The 26,298-nt window shown below is 38.3% G+C and overlaps 1 protein-coding gene across 2 annotated transcripts; it reads left to right on the top strand.

The window, feature by feature from the left end:
• uso1 (USO1 vesicle transport factor) lies at nt 1-26,087 on the top strand. Of its 2 annotated transcripts, XM_059341776.1 has the most exons (25): nt 1-231; nt 3,913-3,999; nt 5,033-5,097; nt 5,399-5,475; nt 6,382-6,435; nt 8,652-8,752; nt 8,853-8,955; nt 9,519-9,574; nt 9,741-9,861; nt 9,979-10,157; nt 10,965-11,105; nt 11,214-11,302; nt 11,395-11,549; nt 12,773-12,978; nt 17,113-17,223; nt 17,462-17,580; nt 18,692-18,873; nt 18,972-19,093; nt 20,078-20,216; nt 21,712-21,878; nt 22,891-22,947; nt 23,451-23,549; nt 23,644-23,748; nt 23,901-24,116; nt 25,700-26,087. In XM_059341776.1, exons 1-25 carry the CDS (start codon nt 166-168, stop codon nt 25,772-25,774), a joined length of 2,892 nt encoding a protein of 963 aa, XP_059197759.1. In that variant the 5' UTR covers nt 1-165; the 3' UTR covers nt 25,775-26,087. The 2 variants fall into 2 exon arrangements, with proteins under 2 accessions (XP_059197759.1, XP_059197767.1); XM_059341784.1 differs by lacking the exon at nt 6,382-6,435.
• Nucleotides 26,088-26,298: the final 211 nt, after the last annotated feature.

The raw sequence follows: 26,298 nt of genomic DNA, 5'->3' as shown, positions 1-26,298 counted from the left end.
CCGGGGTCGATCAGTCAGTGTACACACAGTAAAAAAACATCAGTGTGTACCTCTATTCATTTTCTATTCACAACGTGATCACACGGACCACTGAGAGGGGAGTCTGAGGGTTTATTCAGGAGGGAGAGACGCTTTGATTACGGCACCGAGAGGACGTCTGTAAGGATGAACTTCTTCAGAGGAGTGATGGGTGGGCAGGGAGCCGGGCCGCAGCCGTCCGGAGCGGAGACGGTAGGAAACCAGCCCGGCTATGCTAACTGTGGCTAGCTGCAGCGAGCTAACACACTTCCACCACCGACAGACCGACGCCAAACACACGTCAGCAGTAGAACTTCTGTTCATACACTGATAGGGCATTGTTTTCTCTTAAAAAAACACATAGAGTGACATGATAGGAGACCGGGGCCTCCATTAATAGAAACAACGAGCTAGTCAGAATGCTAATTAGCTAACGTAGCATATCTGTCAGTAAGCAGCAGCAGCAGTCTGTCTGACATATCTGCTGTTTCTCTACGTGTAGCTGTAATGAATGGGCAAATGAATGAAAGAAAGCAGTCTATTAAGAGCTGTTGGCAGTCATTCCCTTAATAAACAACGTCCTACAATATCTGCTTAATACATTCACATCCAGTTAAAAGGATTTAATTTAAGGCAATTAGTACCACATTAATAATAGGCCTTGTTCTTGCTATGCACTTTCATTTTCATGTGCAGCAAAGGGGCTTCAGTAATATATAGGGGTTATAGTAATATATTTTTGTCTTCTGAATTTTTTTAGCCAGTAAAGTAGAGACCATTTCTCATCATCTCTCAGGGTCCAAGGTGACATCTTCAAGGTGTCTGCATTGTTCAGTACCTAAAAATATTAAAGTATCATATCCTCGTCATATCCTGATCTTCCAGTGATCTAAAATAAGTCAAATAAATTAAATAATTATCCTCACAGGGTTTCATCCCAGAACGAAACAATCAACATCTTGTATGTCATATAAGTATGACAAAATATATATCATCAATCAATATGAAATATGTCAAATTTGTAAGATATTTTTATATTGTTTCTATCATAATGTAAAAAACAAACAAACTGGTTGATCTGTAATTGCAATATATATGAAATCAGGACGACATATTACATTTTGATCCTTGCACATGGGAGCAAAGCTGGAGCAAACTATAAATGCTCAGTTTTTCTAACATTGAGAATACATAGGATTTAATATGTGGTTTCATATTTAATATAGACTATTTATACAGTGAATTACCAAAAACAAGCAGTCGTGATTTGAATCATAAACAACATATGAAATAACCCTTTATCAGGATTGAAGATTTTAGCTATATCGGCCAGCAAGGTACAACATTTGAACCATCCACGAGACAAGTGCTGACGATATAGGTGCACTATATTGTAAATCTGTCGAGTGGGTGGTAAAATTTGAACATTCACAATCGATTTGGCCAGTGGACTAAAAAGTTTTTTGTAAGTAAAGTAATTTTGCTCTCTAAGAGCAGCATATGTGATGCATGCAGAGAATAACAGGCATTGCAGAAGTGGTGTAGCTGCATAATCAGATCTTTGTGTGTAGACATTCCTGTTTTGGCTTTTCTCACTGGCAGCATGTCTCTCCTGCAGAATGCACAATACGTCCATCAAGAAACTGTATTCAATTTTCATGTCAGTGGTTTTTAAAGAGCAGCTAGAGATTAATCTACTCTTTCAAATTAGTAAATCATATTTACAGTCAATTTACTGTTTTATCACTCGATTCTTGTCCCATTCTGCATTATAGTGCTCATAGCAATTAACGTTCCCTGCCATTTTCCAGATACTTGAGTAATTCTGTCATCTAAATCAGTGTTTCCCAGCCTACTGAAATTAAAACAATGTGGGGATGTTACAAGTTCAATATCTCAGCTGGTTGTGACCATTTTAGCCAAAGAAAATGTGTTTCCCTTTCCAATAGTTTACAAAGATTAGCTAACAGCTACATGTGTCACAAACTACTAAAGGTGGAATCTGAAATTCTGGAGATAAATTGTAGATATATTCAACGCAGCACCCAAACATTTACCCCCCAGCACCCCTGTCAGCGGTCCTCCAGAGCGTTGGCGTGTGCCAGATTTACCATCCCTTTTGCTTTCCACTTACACATTCATTCAGCTAGTTGACTGTGAGGAAATATTTGGTGAATTTGACCTTAGGTGAACCTTTAAGACATATAATACTGAACCCAAAAATATACACAGATATCATCATGCATAGCACTCTCTCTCTGCGTTGTGTTATTTAGTTGAGACCAGGACATCTGATTGGCATCCAGTCATTTATTCTGATAACTGATAACAGATAAAAACAGGTGCATCCCTCATTACACCACAAGGTCCGAATGCCTCAATTGCATGACAATAAACATAAAATACAAAAATCATACCTGATAACAGATAAAAACAGGTGCATCCCTCTGAAAAATATAAAATTAAAATACACTATCAACTTTTTACTAAAATAAAGTGAAATTAAATTAATTAATATTAAAAAAAAGACGGAGCTCATAGCCCGTAACCTTACCATTACACCACAAGGTCCGAATGCAGCTGCCCCCGGGGTGCACGACACTAAACCCCAGGGGTGCTGCGTTCAAAACCCATGGTTATTTAGAGATGGCAAGTGGAATCACTAATGCCCTGATTAACTATGTTACACCTATCCTCTCTCGACCAGACCCCCTTCAGTCCTCCCTGAACCCTCTCATCCTCCTGTCTACACCTGTTTTTTGACACCTGGGGTAGCTATTATTGTGGGGGGCCATCATTAAAGAAGGGAGAAGAAAGAAAAGCAGCTTGGACAGGCTCCCTCTGTTGGGTCTGTGAGCTGCCCATTTTGGGGCACAACTGAAACAATATGGGCTCTCTAGTGGAAATCTGGAAGTCAGTCTAACCAGTGGGATACCTTTCTGCTTCCATCTCCCATGCTAGCCTGCCAGTTGGATGCCTCAGTACCTGGAGGTTGCGTTCTTCCCACCCTCCATCAATAAGAAGAAGAATGCCTTTATTGTCACTATACACATGTACAATGAGATTTAAGAGCTGACAACAGAAAGCAGTGCGACAATAAATAAAATACATAAAAGATATACAATATAAACATAAACATACACCTACTTAGGCAAGTAAATGTAGATATAATGTAAAACATAGGCAAGAAAGGGAGGTAAGGTGCACAGTCTTCAATTCAATTTGCCATGATGACATTTAGTGTTCATAAGTATATTGCACATTGAAGGACAATTTATTGCACAAATTATTGCACATTGCCAAGAAATATTGCACAGTAATAAAGTCCATATGGAAAGTCAGTGCATATGAGACTTCAGGGTTGTTATTGCTTTTGGGAAGAAACTGTTCTTGAATCTGTTTGTTTTGGACCTGATGCACCTGTAACGCCTCCCTGAGGGCAACAGGTCAAAGGTCAGAGCCAGGGTGGGAGCTGTCCTTAGTGATGGTTCTGGCTCTGCTGAGGCAACGGGAGGTGTAGATGTCCATCAGTGATTTTAGAGGGCAGCCAATGATCTTTTGGGCTGCCTTTACAAAAGATCAATAACCACAGAACACCATACCTAAATGTGCAAGCAAACACACACCTTAGTCTACACACTCCACACGGACATCCCGGTGTCATTGCCACACACTGCCGCTTAATCTCGACTGTCTTTAAGTTGCATCATCACAGAACCTCCCTTTATGACACGTGTTATTTGCTTGTTTCTTCTCTCTATGTTCTTCATTTCTGGTTTTTTTTTGTTAGTTTTTGCATGATAATGTTTTAAAAAAGAAAAAATCACAGATTTTTTTTCTTCCCTTGGCAGTTTATGAGGCTAGCAAAATAAATAGCGATTCCTCTATTAACAGATCCAGAAGTTGTGTGACCGGGTAGCCTCCTCGACGCTGCTAGAAGACCGCAGAGATGCTGTCCGGGCTCTGAAGTCCCTCTCTAAGGTAAAAACTGGTGCAGCAGAAATACACTCAGTCGCTGTTACACCTTGCTAAAGCTAATCTAGTCTAATACAACAGTCCAACAGCACTCCTGTTTGTTTTTTGCTGAAACTTTTGTGGGTTGGACAATATACTAGAAACATTGCCCATTATAAAAAGCAGTTTGAATAGCATTATTTAACAACATTTGAACATTATAATCCTTAAAGATTGGATTTTTTGGAGGGCTGTTTTAGGTGTTATAAACTGTCAACTGAGTGAATGAGGGAGTTTTTGTTAAGCCACATTAGAGATGCTTGCAGTACTTTAGTGTTATTAACCTTTTTTAATTTACTGGAGTAGCTGTTGCAAAAGAGGACATAGCATAACAGTAGTTAAAGGAAATCCCTGTATTACTGTCATGTAAATGAAACAGGACATTGATGAAGGTTTTCTCCTCTGTCACTCTGTCACTGTCATAAAATGAACTGATCATTGACACAGACCTTTCCAAAGCCACATCTCAGTACTGTTCATGCACAGTTCTGTTACTGGCTGCCTCATCAACCATGAGTAATGAGTTTATCAGGCATGAATAAGAGGTTTAGGAGGCACAGGGCTGCACATGAACACACAGTGGTGTCAGTGCTGGTCAGGAACACAGAGACGGATGTACCGGCTTCCTGAATTTGATAACCGATGCAATGCAAAGTTCATGATTGTTATTTTTCTTTGTCCATGTGGATTGAAATTCCAGTGGATCATTGGACAGCTGTGGTTTATAAAGCATTAAGTGGTTTAGGGCCAAAAAAACATTTCTATCTACTACAAAGTTATGGACTGCCCAGACCTCTCTTTTTAAGTGTTGTTCTCTGTTTTTACAACACCTTTTTATTGGATTAAATATTGACTATCTATTCATACTTTGCACTGTAGCTGCACTTCCAAGATAAAAGAAGATAAAAAAGTATTTTAATATCTGTTATATACAACACTTTGACTTTCCTTGTTAAAAGGTGCTTCACAATAAATTTGTCTTCCCTGTTAATTTTTGTAGAAATATCGTATGGAAGTTGGCACACAGGCGATGGATCACTTGATTAACATACTGCAAACTGACAGGTATGTTTCTGTAGTGTTTGTGCTGTATTGCTGTGGTCAAGTTGTCCTAAAAAGACGTTTGACTTAAATTTTGTTAAAAATGAAACAAAATGTGTTTTGTTCATACTTGCTATAAGATTCAAGAACTTTATTGCCATTATTAACAAAATTGAAATTGCATCAGCTTCAAATGGCATTCTATTAAAAACTTCACACATGTTTATAAAATATAAATGGTGCTAATGAAATAAGAGAAAAGACATGTAAGTGATTTAAAAAGTAAAGAATTGAAACGACACTCTGTTTCTTTCTGACTGAACAGGTCTGACTCTGAAATACTCGGCTATGCTTTGGACACACTGTACAACATCATCTGCAATGATGAGGAGGAAGAGCAAGGTATTAAACCCTCTCATTAGCATTAATAGAATGTATATAATTCACCTTATATTGATTCTAAGTGATTGAGTAATTTGAAGATAATTCCTCTTAATTGTGCGGTAAACGGTGACTGAGCCGTTGTTTTTGTTTACATGTTTAACCCTCCTGTTATGTTGGTCAAAAATGACCCATTTCAAAGTTTAGAAATCTAAAAACAAAATTGTAAAAAGTATTTTTTGGGGGATGAAACTTCTTCTGCTTGGCTTAATAAGCATAATCAACATATAAAATGAAAATGGCTCTTAAAAAAATGGTTTAACATGCTTTTTTTAAAATGAAAAACTAGTGAATTATCTTCATTGAACCATGATCTGTGAGAGGTAAAGAACACCATTGCACTTAATATAGATTGAAATGGTTAGTAATGGAGTTATAAACAATGCGTTTTGGGATTTAAAAAAAAGTTTCTGATACTTTTGGGTAATAAAACATGCCCAGGGTCAAATTGACCCACGAACATTTTTGCTGTTCTAGAGAAAGAACATAACAGGAGGGTTAATTAAAGTTTATCAGTGGCTTAGCGTTCCTCTCCTCTTTTCACTGATAATGACTGCATCATGTAAAGATTCTCGTCTCTCTTTTCTCTTCCATGTTTTAACTCTACAGATGAATCAGAAGGTAAAACTCTTTGACTGTGCATGATGCCACCCCTCCCTCCCTTTAACCACCAGCAGAGCCTACAAATCAAACATTGTTATTGGTTTGATTGTTTACACATGCTGCAGAAAACAGATTGTAAATATCTGATGAAACTCACGGCTGATTCTTTTAGTCCTGGCGTATCATCAGCTTATTTTTCAGAGTGGTTGAGGTGAATGCTAGCTTTTGGGGCGAGGCTTTAAACTTTCCTCCCTGCCCTCGCAGACGCAGTAGCCCCTATCCCTGCCTCAGGGAAGCATAAGAATGCTTCCGTGCCTGGTCAGTACTGAAGCCAAAGCTGTCCCTGCCGTAGTGTCCGTACTGCTAGTTAACTAACTTTACTAAAATCAGCTAGCACCAGCGAAGTGTCTAGAAGGTGTTTGGGTGGTAACATGAGTGCTTCACTAATATCGTCACATCCCCCGAACCTCTGTCTGTTCGTATGTTGTTTCTCATTGCTCCTTTGTTTCCCCCGCATTTTAATACCTGGTTGTTTTTTGCACTGTTGTGGTGAAATTGTATATAAATTATTATATATTATATACAGTACAGGCCAAAAGTTTGGACACACATCTCTCATTCAATGCGTTTTCTTTATTTTCATGACTATTTACATTGTAGATTCTCACTGAAGGCATCAAAACTATGAATGAACACGTATGGAATTATGTACTTAACAAAAAAGTGTGAAATAACTGAAAACATGTCTTGTATTTTAGATTCCTCAAAGTCACCACCCTTTGCTTACTAGAATATAAGACATGTTTTCAGTTATTTCACACTAATTCCAAATGTGTTCATTAATAGTTTTGATGAATCTACAATGTAAATAGTCATGAAAATAAAGGAAACGCATTGAATGAGAAGGTGTGTCCAAACTTTTGGCCTGTACTGTATATATTTTTTAGATTTTTTTTTTTTTTAATTGAACCTTTATTTAACCAGGAAATATCCCATTGAGATTAAGAACGTCTTTTTTCAAGGGAGCCCTGACCAAGAGGCAGCAAACACCAAATACAGTTACATATTTACATAAGACACAGACTTAAACGTGTTATGAGAAACAAGTGCATATTGTGGAATTGGCCTCAATAACTCTCAGTTTGGATATAAAAGTGCTCAAAGAAATAAAGTCAGTTAGTTTCCAGTCTTTCTGTAGCATATTCCAGCATAAGGTGCAGAGTAAACAAATTCCCTTTTACCAAACTCCATATGAGCATAAGGGACAGAAAGCAACAATTGATCTTGTACAGAGTAGTTTGAACCTTCATTCATTGACATTCAAATTTTAAATCAACATTCAATAAAGATTGATATTATTAGTATTAACTATCTGTAGAATTAGAGTCCAGTGGGGGCTGTGTAGGATTGTTTCCAAACATTTCCAATTACTCCAGAGCGCTTTAAAATCTGACAGTCCAAACATGCTTTTATCATAAAAAAAATTCTGCTTTAATACATATTTGTTGTCATTTAGCCTTTCTGCTCCAACAGAGCCCCATAGTTATTGTATTATTGTACCGTTTATTAATCAAACAAAATTGATTCCATTAACACTTGCATTTAAAAATAAAACAGAATTCAAAAATACGAAAAATGCTTAAAATAAATACTTTAAAATAAAATGCATACAATTTTAATGTTGCAAAAAAATTAAATGAATAAACAAGTAAACTATATATTAATTATATCAACACATGTCAAAATAGAATTCAAATGCAATGTTAGAAAAAAGAAAAAAAGATAAAAATAAATGGTGATAATTTTCTTGTGAGGAAAAAATATAAAAATCAAATCAAATTTTTAGGTTAAAAATAAATAAGTAAAATATTTTTATTATGGAATTTGAAACTACACTACAATATCAGTTGGGTCCATTATTTCTGCATAAGTTAGAAAAGGTTGCCATTTCACGTTTTCAGTGCACAGCCTTTTGTAGAATATAGAGTTTTCTCTGATGCCAAATTATGTTTAAGGTTTTTGATCCTAACCTTAAAGGTTTGAGGAATTTTTCCCTCCATTTAAGCAATTTTGCAGCTTTTGATGTAATTTTCCATTGCAACCACAAAACCCCATTAACAATCATTGTTTTGGGCTGCAAACAGAAATCGTAGAGGTGAGAGGTGAGTATATACTTAGTTTCAGTGCAGTGGTGTTGCTAACCAGTGTGTCTCAGCTTATATCTACATTTAGTGTTTTTTCCACAGTAACCCTACTGAGCTCACCCTGTTCACCCTCCCATCCAGCTGTCCCCTCACCTGTGTGTCACCCTTTTTCCCTCCAGAAGGCATGTTCACAAGTATCACCCTGAGCACTGACACTGTCTTGAATCAGAAAACCACCAGTGATAAAAACTGGAAAAATATTTGATTAATAATTATTGTTGTCTGACTCGGGCTGATTATTATGAACAAACCAGCTGGTCCCCTCACTAGACTCCTGCTGTTGTATTTATTGTTGATGTTACTAACTTCAGCATTCATTTTCCTTCACAGATGAGGCGGCACAGAAGCAGGCAGACGACCTGGGAGCCCAGTTCACAGACCAGTTTGTTCAGGACCCCGAACATGTGACTCTGCTTCTCACTCTGTTGGAGGTACTGAAACGTTTCTGCTTCAGTTAGAGATAAGATAATTGAATTTATCAAAACAACTGTCTGATTGTTTGCACTGATGTGATTTCTTTTCAATATTTAGGAGTTTGACTTCCATGTACGTTGGCCCGGAGTGAAGCTGCTGACTGCTCTCCTGAAGAACCAGGGCGTCCAAATGCAGGGTATCATCCTGGTCAGCCCAATGGGTGTGTGTCACATTAAGCTTGTTTTGTGATGTCCGAATTTTACTCACCCTCAGTTTTGCATCAAAGTTGTATATCATCGCAAAAAGATGAGCCAGTTTGTATATATTTAACAACCACTATTTTTTTGACAATGTATTTATTTTTCATTTTTACAACTGAAAGATGGATACATTATTTTTTAAATAAAGATAATAGAAACAAACAAACCAAGTCATGGAACACCAGATTAGATTACTTCATGCATGCAACACCAGAGGAAACACTGATAATTTGCAATAAGAACAATCAGGAAAATCCCAGAGACAGAGAGGCGTATTTGACCGTAGTTCAAATAGCGTTTCTAAATTTTCTAGACATGGTCTGTTTTTGAATGTGATATACATGTAATGTATTCTAAAAGGCACTAAATCAATCAACGTTCTCTGCCATCCCCTTTAATATACAGTACTTTTCCCTTAATCATGCGCAATAAAATGTTTTCCCTTGCAGCATAAGTAAGTGATGTTACATATCTGCCATCATACAATCCACCTATATTTAATTATTCATATTTCCATTTGCAGGTGTGTCCAGATTGATGGACCTATTGGCAGACTCAAGAGAAGTTATTCGCAACGATGTGAGTACTTGTCCCTTCTGTTTACATTTTGTAATAAACCAATTCCTGTATTAGAACAGACACTAACACTAGCCCCAAACATGCAGCCACCTGCAGGACTAATTGTGTGTGTTTGATACAGCTCTTTTTGCCAGATGCATGACGACATGTTTTGTGCTTCCAACAGGGCCTGCTGCTGCTTCAACAGCTGACCAAAAGCAACGCGGCCATTCAGAAAATTGTGGCTTTTGAAAACGCCTTTGAGCGTCTTCTAGATATCATCACAGAAGAGGGCAGCAGCGATGGAGGTAAAAGGATTTTGAGATTTGGAAGTTCTGTCATTTTTCAGTCTAGTTCCTGATAATAACATTGTAAGATTGTTGTTTTACTTATATAATGATGCACATCCTTTTCCCTCTGTGCAGGTATTGTGGTGGAGGACTGTTTGCTGCTGCTGCTCAACCTGCTAAAGAACAACAGCTCCAATCAGAACTTCTTCAAGGAGGGCTCCTACATCCAGAGGATGAAGCCCTGGTTTGAGGTTGGTGACGATAACTCTGGCTGGTCTGCACAGAAGGTCACCAACCTCCATCTAATGCTGCAGGTAACCCAGAGCAATCATGTTGAAATGTTGCTTTAACCTATTAACAGACTTGATGTGTTCTATATGTGTGTGTTTTGCTTTTGTTTGATTTATTTATTATTCTTTAACTATTTTATTTTTTCCTCCCTCGCTATTCAAATATGAATAATAAATGTTTGTACACTGTATATTAATCTTCTCGCTTAATGAGCACCACTGCCCACTTTCAAATACGGACTCTGTCTGGATATTGTTGGGATGCCAAACTCCATGGACTACCTCTACCCCATGTACAGTACAGGCCAAAAGTTTGGACACACCTTCTCATTCAATGCGTTTCCTTTATTTTCATGACTATTTACATTGTAAATTCATCAAAACTATTAATGAACACATGTGGAATTATGTACTTAACAAAAAAGTGTGAAATAACTGAAAACATGTCTTATATTCTAGTAAGCAAAGGGTGGTTACTTTGAGGAATCTAAAATACAAGACATGTTTTCAGTTATTTCACACTTTTTTTGTTAAGTACATAATTCCATATGTGTTCATTCATAGTTTTGATGCCTTCAGTGAGAATCTACAATGTAAATAGTCATGAAAATAAAGAAAAACGCATTGAATGAGAAGGTGTGTGTCCAAACTTTTGGCCTGTACTGTACACCTGTGCTGTTTCTTTGAATTTGTGAATGTATGACTGCACCTGGAAAAAAGGAAATAAAAAGAAGTTAAAAAACAAACAAAAAAACCTATTAACAGACAAAAAAGGAGAACATTTAGATTTATTCTTTTTGCTATAATCTTGCACAATGTTGTGTTTTTCAGCTGGTGCGAGTCATGGTGTCTCCAGTGAACTCTCCTGGAGCTACAGCAAGCTGTCAGAAGTCCATGTACCAGTGTGGTCTGCTGCAGCAGCTGTGCACCATCCTCATGGCCACGGGCGTGCCTGCTGACATCCTCACTGAGGTAATGACGGAAAGCACGACCCAGTACAGATAAGAATCGCTGCTTACTCAGATAGCTTGGCTTTTTTTGAGACGTTCAAGCTTGTGATCTGTCTGCTGTTCCTTTCAGACCATCAACACTGTATCAGAGGTCATCAGAGGCTCGCAGGTCAACCAGGACTACTTTGCATCTGTCAACGCTCCTTCAACCCCACCGAGGTGAGACACGGCCAGCTAACCAGGACATTAAACCTCCCATATCAATCGGATAGTTAACTGACCCAGTGTTCTTTCTTCTCTTCTGTCCTCAGACCGGCCATCGTGGTGCTGCTCATGTCCATGGTGAATGAGAGACAGCCGTTTGTGCTTCGCTGTGCAGTCCTTTACTGTTTCCAGTGTTTCCTGTACAAAAACCAGAAGGGACAGGGGGAGATTGTGGCGACGCTGCTGCCTTCCACCATCGATGGTCAGTTACACCAAGAGGAAAATCTATAGCTGTCATTATCAGTTGTTTTGCTATAATTTGTCCTGAGAAGGTCTCCAGTGGGTTAATCAAATTTATGAATGCAGTCTAAAAGCATCTTTGGATTAATATACTTTTTTTTTTTGTCAAACTGAGACTTTTTCAAGGACCTCACAAAAAAAAAAATTATATATATATATATTTTTTGAAAGAACCATATGAAGTGAATAGTGATTTTTTTCTCAATTTGTTTTTCCTACTCAAATTAATTGCCATGTCTCTTTTTGTGAATGCAGTGTCTAAAAGCATCTTTGGATTATTATTATTATTATTATTATTATTATAATACTTTTGTCAAACTGTGAGACCTTCCCAAAGACCTCACCAAAAAAATAAAAAATTGAATTAAATGAAAAAATAAAAAAGGGTTAAAAAATAAAAGCAAGAACTATATCAGTGAGAGTGAATTTTTCCCAGTTTGTTTTCCTACTAAAATAAATGATCATGATTCTGACAGGTCCAGTGAAATATGTTTATTGGTATTAAGATATTACATATACATGGTATTTTGGGTTTTGAGTAGAAATACATTACTTTATTTTCAAATGGATACATTTGTCTTCTGTATGGACACCTTTGAAAAGTTATGATGAAACTGGATTTCTGTTGTTTTTGTTGTAAACCAGAATTTGCACAATGCAGTATTACCATACACAGTGGCGGTTCTAGACCAATTTTACTGTGGGGGCCAAGGAGGGGCCAGTGTTAAATCAGAGGGCCACATTAAAAATTGTCGAAAATGAAATTTAAGCATTCAAAACCTTTATTTTAGCTAAAAGTTTCATTTTTGGAAGAACTACATTGATTGAAGCAATGAGACTTACCAACATTAACAGTTATTTTTGTATGACAATGACATTTCATTCATTATTACAAAATAAACTATTATACAATGTACACATTTGTGTACAATGAGATATTGTTTGAACAAAAAAAAAGGTAAGAATTGTTCTGTCGTTCATCGTTATAAATTGATCATTTTATTATTAATTTGACACAGGGGCCACAGCAGAGGCCAAAGGCTTCTACACACTTTAGGCCCCTGTGTAGAACCGCCACTGACCACACACAGTTAGATATGAATGGACTGTTGTTTATTCTGCCTTCAGCTTTATCTGCGTATTCACAACTATTTATTTACTGAGTCGCTCTTTTTTTTTCTGCAGCTAATTCCATCTCAGCGGGCCAGCTGCTGTGTGGAGGCCTGTTCTCAGCTGACTCTCTGTCCAACTGGTGTGCTGCTGTGGCGCTGGCTCACGCCCTGCAGGACAACCTCACCCAGAAGGAGCAGCTGCTGAGGGTCCAACTGGCCACCAGCCTGGGAAAGCCCCCTGTCTCCCTGCTGCAGCAGTGCACCAACATCCTCTCCCAGGTAGGACAATAACAGCCGTACTGAAATTAAGATGTGTGTCTGGGTCGGAGGGGTTTTGGGTTAATGCTGACGTGTGAACAACAGTGAATAGAACAGTGTCACATTATTGTGGTTTTGCAGGGAGATAAGATCGTCCGGCGGGTAAGTAACATGTGTTTGTGTGTTATGAGTGTTTGGGCGGCACCTATGCTGGTTTTTTGGCTTGGCATTTGTAGTAGAGGTCTCGATGGCCCACATGTTTGGGGTCTTGCTTCCCTTTAACTCCTTACTACCCGTTTTTCATCCCTAACTCGTGGCTATGACCCCGTTCTTCCTCATCAGGGTGGCATACTCCCACCAAAAGATTTGGAAGCTCTCACTGTTCACTCGTGGGGAAGCACTCCAAGTTGACACCTTACAGAAGTTTGGAGAAAAGGGACACAGCAGATAGATAGATAGATAGATAGATAGATAGATAGATAGATACACACATTGATAGGTAGATAGATACACACATTGATAGTTAGATAGATAGATAGATAGATAGATAGATAGATAGATAGATAGATAGATAGATAGATAGATACACACATAGATAGATAGATAGATACACACATAGATAGATAGATAGATACACACATAGATAGATAGATACATACATACATACATACATACATACATTGATTGATAGATACATACATACATACATACATACATACATACATACATTGATTGATAGATAGATACATACATACATACATACATACATACATACATACATACATACATACATACATACATACATACATACATACATACATACATACATACATACATACATACATTGATAGATTGATTACTTGATAGATCCCCGAAGGGAAATTCGGTTGTCACAGCAGTCCGGTATTTAAGTACAATAAAATACAATAGAATAAAATACTGAGGTAGCATAAGTAAATCAACAATAGAAAAAAACACAGAATAGAACAAGGACATTTAAGAAGTTAAAAAAAAGAAGATCAGTTGGTAGGTTGGCAAGATGATGGTAATTATACTGATGATGCAGCTGTTTTGTTGCAGTTTTGTCGTCCTAACCGCTGCTTTGAGCTGTGACCTTGGTTTGTTTGCTGTGCTGCCAGCGTCTGACTGTGTGTTCAGGAAGTGTGTTGCAGCAGCTTTTGGGCCTTTTCCTGTCCGAGGGAGAGATCTCCACTCAGCTTCTCTTACTTATATGAACTTACAAATGCACGGTGCAAGTGTCAGAACATTGTAGAGTATAAACTAAAATGTTCTATTTAATTTTCACTGTGGATTTATCAATAGTCAGTGTATTGTAGATGGTGGCCTGCACACCCCCAGTTTGGAGCAGCAGCATTTTTATATTTCACCACTTTATCTTTCCTTCAGACTTGCCCTTTCTGATAGGGAGCTGAAGCTTTGCTCTCTTCAGGAGACGTGCAGGTTTTTACTGGACTGTTGCAGACTGTTGTATCTGACCCCAAAGGTGAAGCCCTCACTTCATCTTAACCTGGGATAATGACTTGACAAAATGAGATTGGGAATTGGATTCAGGAGCTTGGATGTCTGGAAATGGTCAGGAATATACAGTGGCAAGAAAAAAAGTATGTGAACCCTTTGAAATTATCTAGTCCCAAGTATAGACAAACACAATGTGCTTAACCTAATATCACAAACAATTATAATATTTCGTGAACATTTTTTTTAACACATCCATGAAACATTCATAGTGCCTGGGACATACTTGGGACATTTTATGACAAATCAATGCAGAAAACTAGGTTATTTCAAAGGGGTTGCATACTTTTCCTTGCCACTGTAACTCCTGCTCCTTTTTGGTAAAATGAGACAGCAGATGTGGTTCAGACATGAACAGGTTGGAAGTGTTCCAGTCACATCTAACTGGTAGGAGACCAGTTGGACCAATGCAATGCATTCCTGTTGCTCCGTCCTATGAGCCCCGAGGCTGAGAAGAATGTAGTCTGTGAGCTTTTAGATTTAAAGATGTTGACCTTAAAATCATTGAAATGGTGGTTTTCATGTTTGAAGGAAGGGATATGCCTAGTTTTTTCTCGCTTGAGTCTCTGATTTTAACTGTTTTTATCTGGGGCCGATCACACTAAGACATGTCGCTGCAGGTATGGCTGCTTAAAAAACACCCGGTCAATCTAAGCAGAGTGATGAGTCTGTGAAGCGTAGCTGCTCTTACAGTCCAACAGCTAACTGGCATCATATACGCACCAGAGATTTTCACCTGCTGCTCAAGCATCTCCATTGATGTATTCACTAATAAATAGAGCCCAACGTATATGGGATCTTTGAGACTGATACCGATACTGATTTTAAAGGGGGAAAATTAATCAATAACTGATATGGTGGACGATATAGTCATTTTTTGAGCTGGAATTAAATTGGACCCTTTTATGTCCATTGTGCACCAATTTTTCACCACTCTGCAAACGTACCAAGTGAGATACTTTCTCAAACCTAAAACTTCATTAAATAATGTAATACATTGCTTATACATTATACAAACAGTGTATTACATTGTCAGCCGATTCTATAAATTATATCTGAGAAAAGCAAGCAATGTTTTCTGCATTATGTTTTGTGTCAAAACATTTTTTTCATAATGGCACATATCGGACAGCATAAACACTGATACCAATATGCATGTGATAGGCTAATATTTGTTGATGATATCTTTCTGTCAGCCTCTACCAATAAATATTTGAATAATGGGTTTTAAATTAGTTCATCTACATTTACTTTTATGCATGTTTAAAAAAAAAAAGCTAAAAAACGTGATGTGCAGCGCCAGACAGAAGTGCACACCAGGCGTACCGTTACAAAGGAAAACAATGGTTTTACTGGTGGCTTGTTATTAGCAACACATCTCAGTGTGATCGCCCCTTTAGTCTGTAATTTTCTGTAGTCTCCCACAAAAACAAACACAGAAACGCAGTGTATGATTTTTATTTTTCTGCAGAGGGCAATGTTTGTTCAATTGATACTTGTGGTCATATTCCTGTCTTTTTGTTTTCCTCTTCATTTTTGCATTACGTCACATTTGGAGACTAAATCTGAAAAGGTGATTTTGTAAGTTTTTATAGTTTGTAATGCTGCTAAGTTTTCCCCCCACACCTTCATCTCTCAGATCTCCATACTTTCTATTTTTTTTAGAATTTCACTTTGAGGAAAGAGGTTTGCTCTTCTTAAAGCATGACGTGCATTAAGTGTTAATGCACCGGCTTATTAGCAACCTAGAGTGTAGAGTTTATAGTATATTTGCCTCTGCACTCAGTCAATCAGTCTGTATTGATTTTCATTACCTTGCGTTGCCACTCCATGAAAATCATCCCTTCTTTTTTCTACAGCTTATTGAGATCAATTATTCTGCATAATTAATTACTGACATAAGACAGGTGTTGCCATTGAAAGCTGATTAATGTGAGGTTAAGGTTGAGGTCTGTTGCAGATCTGAAACCTTTCGTCCCTGTTTCTCAAAGCTGTTTTCATGGAAATGCATGGTCATTTTTATTTTTAGCATCCCTGTTATTTATTATTCTTATTGTTATTTCAGTTCTGTTTTCTTTCTCTGGTTTTGCTTTGCATGTGCCGATAGCTGGAAAGGCAGTAAAATTTTCAATTAGGATTTCATGATACTTGGATTGCAAGTCATCAGCCGCGCGCAGAAATAAAATTGCAAACCACACACTAATTGAAAATTATAAAATAGCTGACGGCTGGAGGTAAAGCTGAGGGTTCTTTCGGCTTTAAGGACTTTGATTTCTTAATACAGTTCATCTAACCTGGTTTGAGTTTACTGAATGTATTGATTTTGTCCTTGATTTTCTTCATGATAACCTCATTAACTACTAATATTTGATGTGATTGAAATGCTCGGAGTTTATTTAACCACCACCTTTTTCTTGTTGAACTACCAAAATGTCAGGATGGGAACAAAATTGGACACGTGTGGCAACAAAATGAATGCTTGGTTTTTTTTTCAACTCAGTCCCTTACTTTACTTCATTCTTAGCCTCAGGCCAATCTCTAGAATATTACATATTTGGACTCTTTTAAGACGTTTTTGCTGTCACATTGAAGTTTGTTTTGCTTTGTTTTTCTCTGCAGGGCAGTAAAGTGCAGACCAGGGTGGGCCTCCTCATGCTGCTGTGTACCTGGATCAACAACTGTCCAATCGCTGTCACTCACTTTCTGCACAATCAGGAAAATGTTCCTTTTGTATCCTTCAAGCAGTTTGCAAACCACCCACCAATTTCATTACAATTCGTGTCTGTGTTGGTCATAATTAAGTTAACAAACCTTTATGTTTAATATTCTCACTCAGGCTGATGAATGTGCCAGTAAAAACAATTATCAGTGATAATGGGAACACTGTATTCCAGGTTTAAAAAAAGAGTGGGGTGTTTGAGTCTGAAACTGGTGCTGAACGAATCCTTGACTGTTTGACTGATTGCAGCTGACAGCTCAGATCTCAGAGAACTTGGGAGAGGATGAGAGGCTGGTGCAGGGCCTGTGTGCGCTGCTTCTTGGCATCTGCATCTATTACAACGACAACTCGCTGGAAAACTACACCAAGTGAGTGTCGGCGCGCACACACACTGATTAAAATCTCACATTTACATGAACAACTGCGGTTGAAGTGCTGTCAAGAGTATGCAAAACCAGCAGCCGTTGATATATTGGCAGCTGTGTGTTGGAATATGTAGCAGCGACCTCATTCTGACTCGTCTGTTCCTCAATATAAGGGAAGAGTGACTGTACATTTATGTGTAAAAAGTCCTGTTAGCAAGGCGAGAACCACCACTATTTTGATACCGCCTCATTTGTGACGCCTCAAAAGGTAGACTGGCACACGTCGACTTTACAAAAACTCACTTATCTCTGTCTACATGTCAACACTGAAAATTGAGTCTCTTAACCAATTATAACCAAAGTCCGTCTAGAAAAAAACCCTCTAAAACAGGTTTTGGGAGTTGGTATTGAAATGGTTTTCTGAAAAACTGCACAGAATATCAATGTTTCCTAGAAAATCTATTTCTCAGCCCCCAGCAGATGGAGACATGAAATAAAAAAAACATTTGAAAGCGTGAACCATTGGCTTGAACTGTAGAGCATTGCTTTTGCCCTAAAAGTCATTAAGATTAAAGAAAAAACACCTATAAACATCATGAAAAAGTATAAGGAGTAATTAAATTTCTCACCATTATAGTTTGAATCGCATGTACGTCTCTCCAGGTCTTAAAGGGATACACATGCAAATGTTGCTTTGATGGATTAACATCTTCACACTAGAAGGAGTTTGGACTAGGCCTACAAAAAGTCTTCTCATGAAACCATCATTTTATAACAAGAGCACAATAAAGTTACATTTTCAAGTCAGTTTGGATTCAAATATTTCAGTAGGAAAGACAGCTAAGAGTAATGATCTTCCTTTTTTCCTCTTCTACTTTTATTACAGTGATATTTCCCTGCTTTTGTTCTTTGTCATGCAATGATATAGTGCAGATATAGTGTTTTAACATTTAATAACACATGCATGAAGAAGTACTTTCCTATAAGTAAGTATTTTAGACAAAGTTATCTAAATACCCAAACTGAATTTAGCACAGAAAAGATTAGATGACTTAAATAATGTCAGCTCAGTGTCCTATTATAAAACCTGCAATGTCTTCTCTGTCCTCCTCAGAGAGAAGCTAAAGCAGCTCATCGAGAAGCGAATTGGAAAGGAGAACTTCGTAGAGAAACTGGGTTTCATCACCAAACATGAGCTGTACTCGCGGGCGGCCCAGAAGCCGCAGCCCGTCTTCCCGTCTCCGGAGCAGATGCTGTTTGACCACGAGTTCACCAAGCTGGTCAAAGACCTGGAGGGTCCGTCTGAGACAAATCTCCACATCCAGCTGTTGTTAACTTCTCATGGTGGTTGCAAAGTTAAAGTGTGTTTTTATGATTTTTTTCTTTTTCCACAGGTGTGATCACCAAAGCAGTTCACAAATCCAGTGAGGAGGAGAAGAAGGAGGAGGAGGTGAAGAAGACGTTAGAACAGCATGACAACATCGTAACTCAGTATAAAGAGCTGATCAGAGAACAGGTAAACAACAAGCTCATCTTGCGTGCTTGTTTTTCGTCTCTGTGTATTTGATGTTATTAGGGTCTCGGGGCAATCGCACCGAGCACTGGTCCCATACAGCAATAGCAGTAATATAATAGTATAATAGTAATATATTAAAAACGCAGGAAGATTTCTTAACAAGGGAGATTTAACAGTTTTTTTAGATCGCTCTAACAAAGCTATTTTTTCATTTTTCTTAAAAAAAAAACATATGTAGACGTTCAGGAAGAACTCAGGACGCTCAAAGTGAAGTCGGATCAATGATAGGTATTATGGTTTTGCCAAAAATGCTTTCTGTTCGAGACCAGAAATTCCAGTCTGTCCACCTCTGCTGTCACTCTGCCAGAACAGGTGTCTGTTAATTCTGTTGATTGCTTTGATCTGATTGCCTTTGATCTTTGATGTGATTACAGTTACAGATACACACACATGCGCGTAAGCACGCACACTCCTCACACATGCATACACATGCTTCAAACGCACGCACGCGCGCACACACACACACACACACACACACACACACACACACACACACAGTAACTTTATGTGATTTTAATTACACACACACACACACACACACACACACATTTTGAGGTTAAAGGGCATAGTTTAAAAATCTCTGAAGAATCTCATCATAGTGTAAACACACCGGCAGTAGCCCCCGTGGCCCTTTCAAAATTTCCCCAGAGGAAATTTTCTAGTTTATATTTGATGTACTCTTTTTTTTTTTTTTTTTTTTTTTTTTAAATCCAAGAAAACGGCAGGGCTTGTTTAGCAACAATAGGCTACCTGATTGGTCCACAACACACAACACTTGCTCAGTGTTGTGTTGTCTTATTGGCTACACACCAACATGGCAGGTTGATTGACAGTTTCACCTGCCAATCACAAAATTTACCCGCATTTGGTGTGTCGGCGGGTGCAAATTTCATGCCCTGACTCTCTCACTTGTGCAATCTTCAGGATGCTCAGATCCAGGAGCTGAAGCAGCAAGTAGCGTCCGCGTCGGCTCAGAACGAGCAGATGCAGACAACAGTCACTCAGCAGCTGTCCCAGATCCAGCAGCACAAGGATCAGTACAACATCCTCAAGCTAAAATTAGGTGAGTCTGCCTCATTGGTTGAATGCTAACAGGTGTTTTTACCCTCTAGAAAGAAGCAAAGTATGAACAACATTTAAATCCTAATCTTCCCTTAATCTTCAATAAAATGTATATGTGATTTAACTTTAACCTGGGTCATATTTTTACCCTTATTGATAATAACTTTTTACTGCTTCATTACTGAGATATGAGGCGGCAGAGATATGCAGTGACATCACAAGATAGTTTAATAACAGTGCATGTAAAGGGCATGCATGATCAGAGAGGTTTTAAAGAAGTAGTTCAACATTTTGTGAAAGACACCTATTACATGCACAACTACAATAAACACTGTAGCTGAGACTTACATTTAGGAAGGAGTGATATCAAACAGATGTTTTTAAAAGAAAGTTTGAGAAGCAATTTTCCTCCATCTGGACTTGTTTAAAACCTGTCTGATGGCTCATGTGGTTTCCTTGTTTCTCTGTAGTAATGCTGAATGTAGCACTGTTTATGACACATTATCTAAAAAATTTAAATAATTTTCTACTAAATACCGAAATAAGTAACAGCCTATAAAAAACAAACAGTATTGCTCGCAATATATTATCTGCAGTTGTGATTTTCGATGACCCACAGGGGTCCATAACACTCTTCCAGAGGGTCCCTGAAAAGGTTTCAGATTTAATTAATGAATAATATTATATGAAGCTAAAGTTTGTTACAGTCAAATATTATTTATTGACACATTTATTTTCTATATACCTGTTATGTCCCTGGTTCGGCCATTATGGTTATTTTTGTGTGTTTTATTATTATTTTTAATATTTATATTTTAGTGTATATTATTTAAAGTAATTATCACATTCAAGTCCAAGACTAAGCTTGTTGTTATTGTTGTTGTTGTTGTTATTTTTTGTGTTTATATATTATTTATATTGTATTTATTTTATTGTATATTATTTATTACAAGTCCCAGGTTAGGCCTATTATCGCTCTTTTTAAATGTTTTTTAAAATTATATAATATCATTTATTTTATTATTTATTTATTTATATTTTACATACATTTATTGTATATTAAAAAAAGAAAATCTGCAATTAATGTAGCCTATGTATGCAAGAAGCGGCAAATACTTTATCCTGATGTGTGTGTGTATATGTGTGTGTCTGTGCGTGCGTGCGTGTCTGTCTGTCTGTCTGTCTGTCTGTCTGTCTGTCTGTCTGTCTGTCTGTCTGTCTGTGTGTGTGTGTGTGTGTGTGTGTGTGTGTGTGTGTGCGCGCGCAGTTTGGTTTACCAGTGTAAAAAAATGGGCTATGTCTAATTATTATATATATATATATATATATATTTAATATATATTTTATATATATATATTTTATATATATTTTATATATATATATATTATATATATTTTATATATATTAAGGAGTACTCAGTGTATTCTCCTGGTTTATAGAGAAGTAACATCAACATCCATATCACATTCCCACATTTTGTGTGTTTATAACTGCAGGTAAGGACAACCAGAGCCAGTCTAACAGTCAGGGAGACGCCTCTCAGGTGAACGGGCTGCAGACGGAGGAGCTCACACAGCTCCGAGAGGAGGTGGAGGAGCTCCGCAAGCAACACACGCTCCTTCAGACACAACTCGGAGACAAAGATGCACTCATCAACAATCTGGTTAGTAAATGTCTATGTTTGTGTGAGTGTGTGAGTGTGTTTGTTTGTGTAAGCTTCAAGTAGAGGTGGATGAGCTGTGCAGAAAAAACACACACACACACACCCACACACCCACACACACACACCCATCCAGACACAACGCCCAATGTAACACCCAAAAGAACCACGGTGGTCATTGTTCAAACACAGCGATGTGATATATTGGCAGACAGACTGCCTTCAGTTCATCACAGAAACAGTTGACTTTGTTTCATTTTCTCTGGTCAGATATATGAATCACATATCAACAGCAGATAGACTTTGAATAATAAATGACACACACTGAACTTCACACCACACCTCCACTGTTGTGGTAACAGCACAGAAAACATCACAGTAACTGAGACTCATTAAAACAACAAATACAGTCTTACAACAGAACTTCAGACCATATTCAGTTGAGAGACACTTCAACGATTACTAGAAGTTTGTGTGTTTTGTAAGACGGAATGACTTAGAGCTGCAACAATTAGTCGATTAATAGTAGGGTTGCACATCTCTCTGTGATAAACGATTCGATACACATCTAGATACACAGATAACGATACGATTCAAAAACGATATACTTTTATTACAGACCGATGGGGGGCAACCCGCTCTACCAGCTGAGCCACAGTCAGAGTCTGTCTGTCTGTCAGTATTTTTCATCAGTCCCACGTGAGGCTGATTATTCCTGAGTGAAGCTTTGATCTGAGTGACATCATTCCTACATTTTCCCTTAATCATCTAACCTAATAAAACATTGGCATTGGCATTGGTTCAGCGGACAAAATAAGAAGGAGACTAGTAATAGGAAAACAAAATAAATACGCAGATGAATTGATAATGAAAATAGCAGTTAGTTGCAGTTCAGGTCTGAATATAATCCTACAATTGAACTTAACGTAGAGTTTTACTTTTAACCTTCACAGTGAAAACAGCATCACAGTGTTTCACTATTTTGTTTGTTAATTTTCTCTGTATGTAACTGTAGAGGTCGGAGACAGCAGACGGTTCAGCAGGAGGATCAGACAACACAGAACTGCTCAAGGTGAGATTCATCACTAATACACTTGACCTTTTACTCTTTAACCTTTGTATTGTCTTCCTGTGAAACTTTTGTACTCCTTGGTTTTGTTTGATTTTCATTTATTTTCATTACCAAAAGGTTAACACTTTTTATGGCAATTAAACAAAAGGCACCCAAATGTCTGATATAAAACATTTGAAAACGGGTCAAATTTGAGAAGGACCAGACTGGAATTGCTGTATATTTTTCTTTTGACAACAAATCCCAAGCAAATATTTGTCTGCCTGATATTTATTTTATATTTTATTTTATATTTTATTTAATTTTTATGTATTTATTTTTATTTGTATTCTTTCTTTTTTCTGCCTGATGTTTTATTTTAGCCGATATTTGTCTGCCTAATTGAATCAGCCTCAAGCACTTTTGTTCCTAAAACATCACCAGCGAATCTCAATCATTTTTAAATTGTTTTTCCAGAGGAATCAATTTATATATAACATGTATTTCTGCTTGTGTGGTTGCAGGAGCTGGAGGCTCTGAGGAGTCAGGTCCAGTCCCAGTCAGCAGAAATCAACCAGATGAAGACCGAGAGACAAGAGCTGCTCAGACGAGCTGAAGCGGGGGTAAATATCCGGCAGATGTGACATGTTGTGCCAAGTATATCATATTATTCTTGATGGATGGTAAATAAATCAACCTCCTGCTGGTTTCTCTCAGTCCTCGGATGCCGTCTCCAGCAGCGACGGCTCATTAGACGCCGCCAAGATGGCAGAAGTAGAGAGCAGACTCGCAGCACAGACAAGTGAAACAGAGAGACTCAAGGTGAGCAGAATAACTGTTCATCAAACTGTGTGCATGACTTCACCCTGATTTATTTCTAATATTTATTCAGCAGTTGTCTCTCTGAAATGATATATCTATGCATCTTCTTTCCTGAGTTCCCATTCTAACTTGGTTCTTCTTCTTGGTTTCAGGGGGAGGTAAAGAGTCTGTCAGAGAGCCGGGCGGAGCTGGAGCAGCAGCTGGCTTCATCCACCAGCACGGTGGCAATCCTGCAGACGGAGAAAGCCAAGCTGCAGACGGAGGTGCAGGAGTCCAAGAAGGAGCAGGACGACCTGCTGATGCTGCTGGCGGACCAGGACCAGAAGATCCACAGCCTCAAACAGAAACTCAAAGACCTGGGAGAGACGGTAGACAATCAGAGTTTTATGTTTTATCTAAATTCACAGCAAACCTACGCAGAGAGGGTTGTTATGGGTAACTGCAGAGGCTGATGGGTTGGTCCAAACTTTGTCATGAGTTAGGTTCAAAACGTAGAATTAAGAAACAGCTGCGCAAATGTCTCTAAATGCCCCCTCCTGCTTGTTTGGCTACATGCATCACAAAGAAGCATGTTTTTTGCACATTCTAAGTCCACCTGACTGGTGCGTTGTCCTCCATATCTACTCCGTTATTTTACCTGACTATCAAGACAAAAGCTAAACTTCAAAGCTTTAATAATCTTAAAGGGAAACTTTTTAGACTTGTCCAGTATTGATATAGTAAGCTGCTGCAATGTAATGAGGGATGTTACTTTTTGAATTAATTTTTAGCCAATTAACTGACAATATTAATATGAACCATAGAATCTTGTAGCCGCTTTTTTCAGACCTCAAATAATCCAAAAAATACAATTAACAGGCCAGTTTTCAGTACAGCGGACAACGTGTCAGCTGTATTTTATTCAGAAATAGCAAAAGATCCTCATGCTTTGAAGTCCACCGGGCGCGTTACAGCCGCGGAACGGCATCGCCGCGGTCGCCGTTGCAAATAGCTTCCACTCTAATCAATGAGAGCATTTCCACCGGGCGCGCTGCGGAACTTAACAGCAGCGTCTCAGCCGCGGCTCTCCGCGAGCATTAGGTAGGACTTCTATTTTCTCCGCGAGCCGCTGCTAAACCGCGTAAATCTCAACAGAGCAGATCGCACCAGACAGGAAGTCCGACTCAGAATCAACGTAAAACACTTCCGCCCCCTTTCAAAATAAAACACAATATGCAGTTCATGCAGCCTAAAACTACTTCACATCAACATTATGTTATGACCGGGGCACCAGATCAGCAATCAATCAATCAATCAATCAATCAAAGGGTCTCAGAGGATCGGCGACACGGACGACAAGAGACTGATTGTTGAAGTGGAACATCATACAATCATTTATGACATAACATATTGTTTTTATAAGGATAGATGGTCAGATCAACAGATCTTTCCCATCAGAGAAGCAAAGTAAGCTGTTGGTTGTTGTTGTTGTTTTTTTACTTTATACAAACAGTTTATCCATAGACTGTATAAATAGAGTTTAGAGTTTATCACGGGATCTCGCGGTCTCCCGTATGGTCAGGATTATCGCGTGTTCTCGTTATCTCGCGTGTATACGACCGGCTCGCTATGCTGCCGTGCCGCGGCTGTAATGCGCCATGTGTGAATTGACGCCGGGAAGAAGACGGAGCAAAACCGTGGTGGAGCCGTGCCGCGGCTGTAACTCGCCTGGTGGAAACCCCCAGTCACTGTCAATGGAAAAGCCCTATTAAACACAAAAAAATGTACAAAATGCCAAGTTCCCCTTTAAGGTCTGCTCCCACCTTAACCAGTTCCCTGTGTTGGTGTGTTTGGTAGCAGAGACGTCGTGAGTAGCAAACCTTACAACATTTCAAAGACGAACTCTGTGTCCCGACCACTCAGCTGTGCTCTGTGTGTTTGCTTTAGTTAGACTGTGACACTTTCCTTACAGGTGGACGATGAGGACGACCTCGACGCTCGGGACCAAACAGACGACGATTACGAAGAGGACGAAGACGAGGACTGAGAAGAAAAAACACTGAAAGAAAAGAAAAGAAAAAGGAGACACGGGGGTTTATTTGTGTCTGCCAACAGGCAAGAAAGAACTTTTCAGAAAGAAACACACCTGAGAAACTGAAGAATAGGACTAATATATTGATGCAGTTTCTCTCTCCAGCTGCCATGCTATCTTCATCTTTCTTTACCTTCTCGTCACGTCACATGTACATGTTAGTTATCTGGACATTTTCCTCTCCAAGGATTCAGTTTTCAATGACAGCGAAAAAAAAAAAGATCTGAACATGTCAGTGCATTCATCTCTGCTACTTTTCCCGGCAGCTTGTGCTGGATTTTACCGGTCTTGTGTTTATTGTAATGTTCTGTCATATAGTTTGTAATCACAAGAATAAAACGCTAGGTTATTATTTACACAAGACATCTGGAAACTTTAGAGAGGAGGATTTAAAATGTAGCAAAAATGCAACTGTAACCAGATTTGATATTATTTCATCATAAACTTTAGGTGCACCTGCAGCGTTAGAATCACCTGAA

This window comes from Centropristis striata, chromosome 1 (genome assembly GCF_030273125.1).
Source record: "Centropristis striata isolate RG_2023a ecotype Rhode Island chromosome 1, C.striata_1.0, whole genome shotgun sequence".
NCBI classification, from domain to species: domain Eukaryota; kingdom Metazoa; phylum Chordata; class Actinopteri; order Perciformes; family Serranidae; genus Centropristis; species Centropristis striata.
Note: the sequence above shows the minus strand (reverse complement) of the source record. Positions and strands in the feature narration are given on the sequence as shown.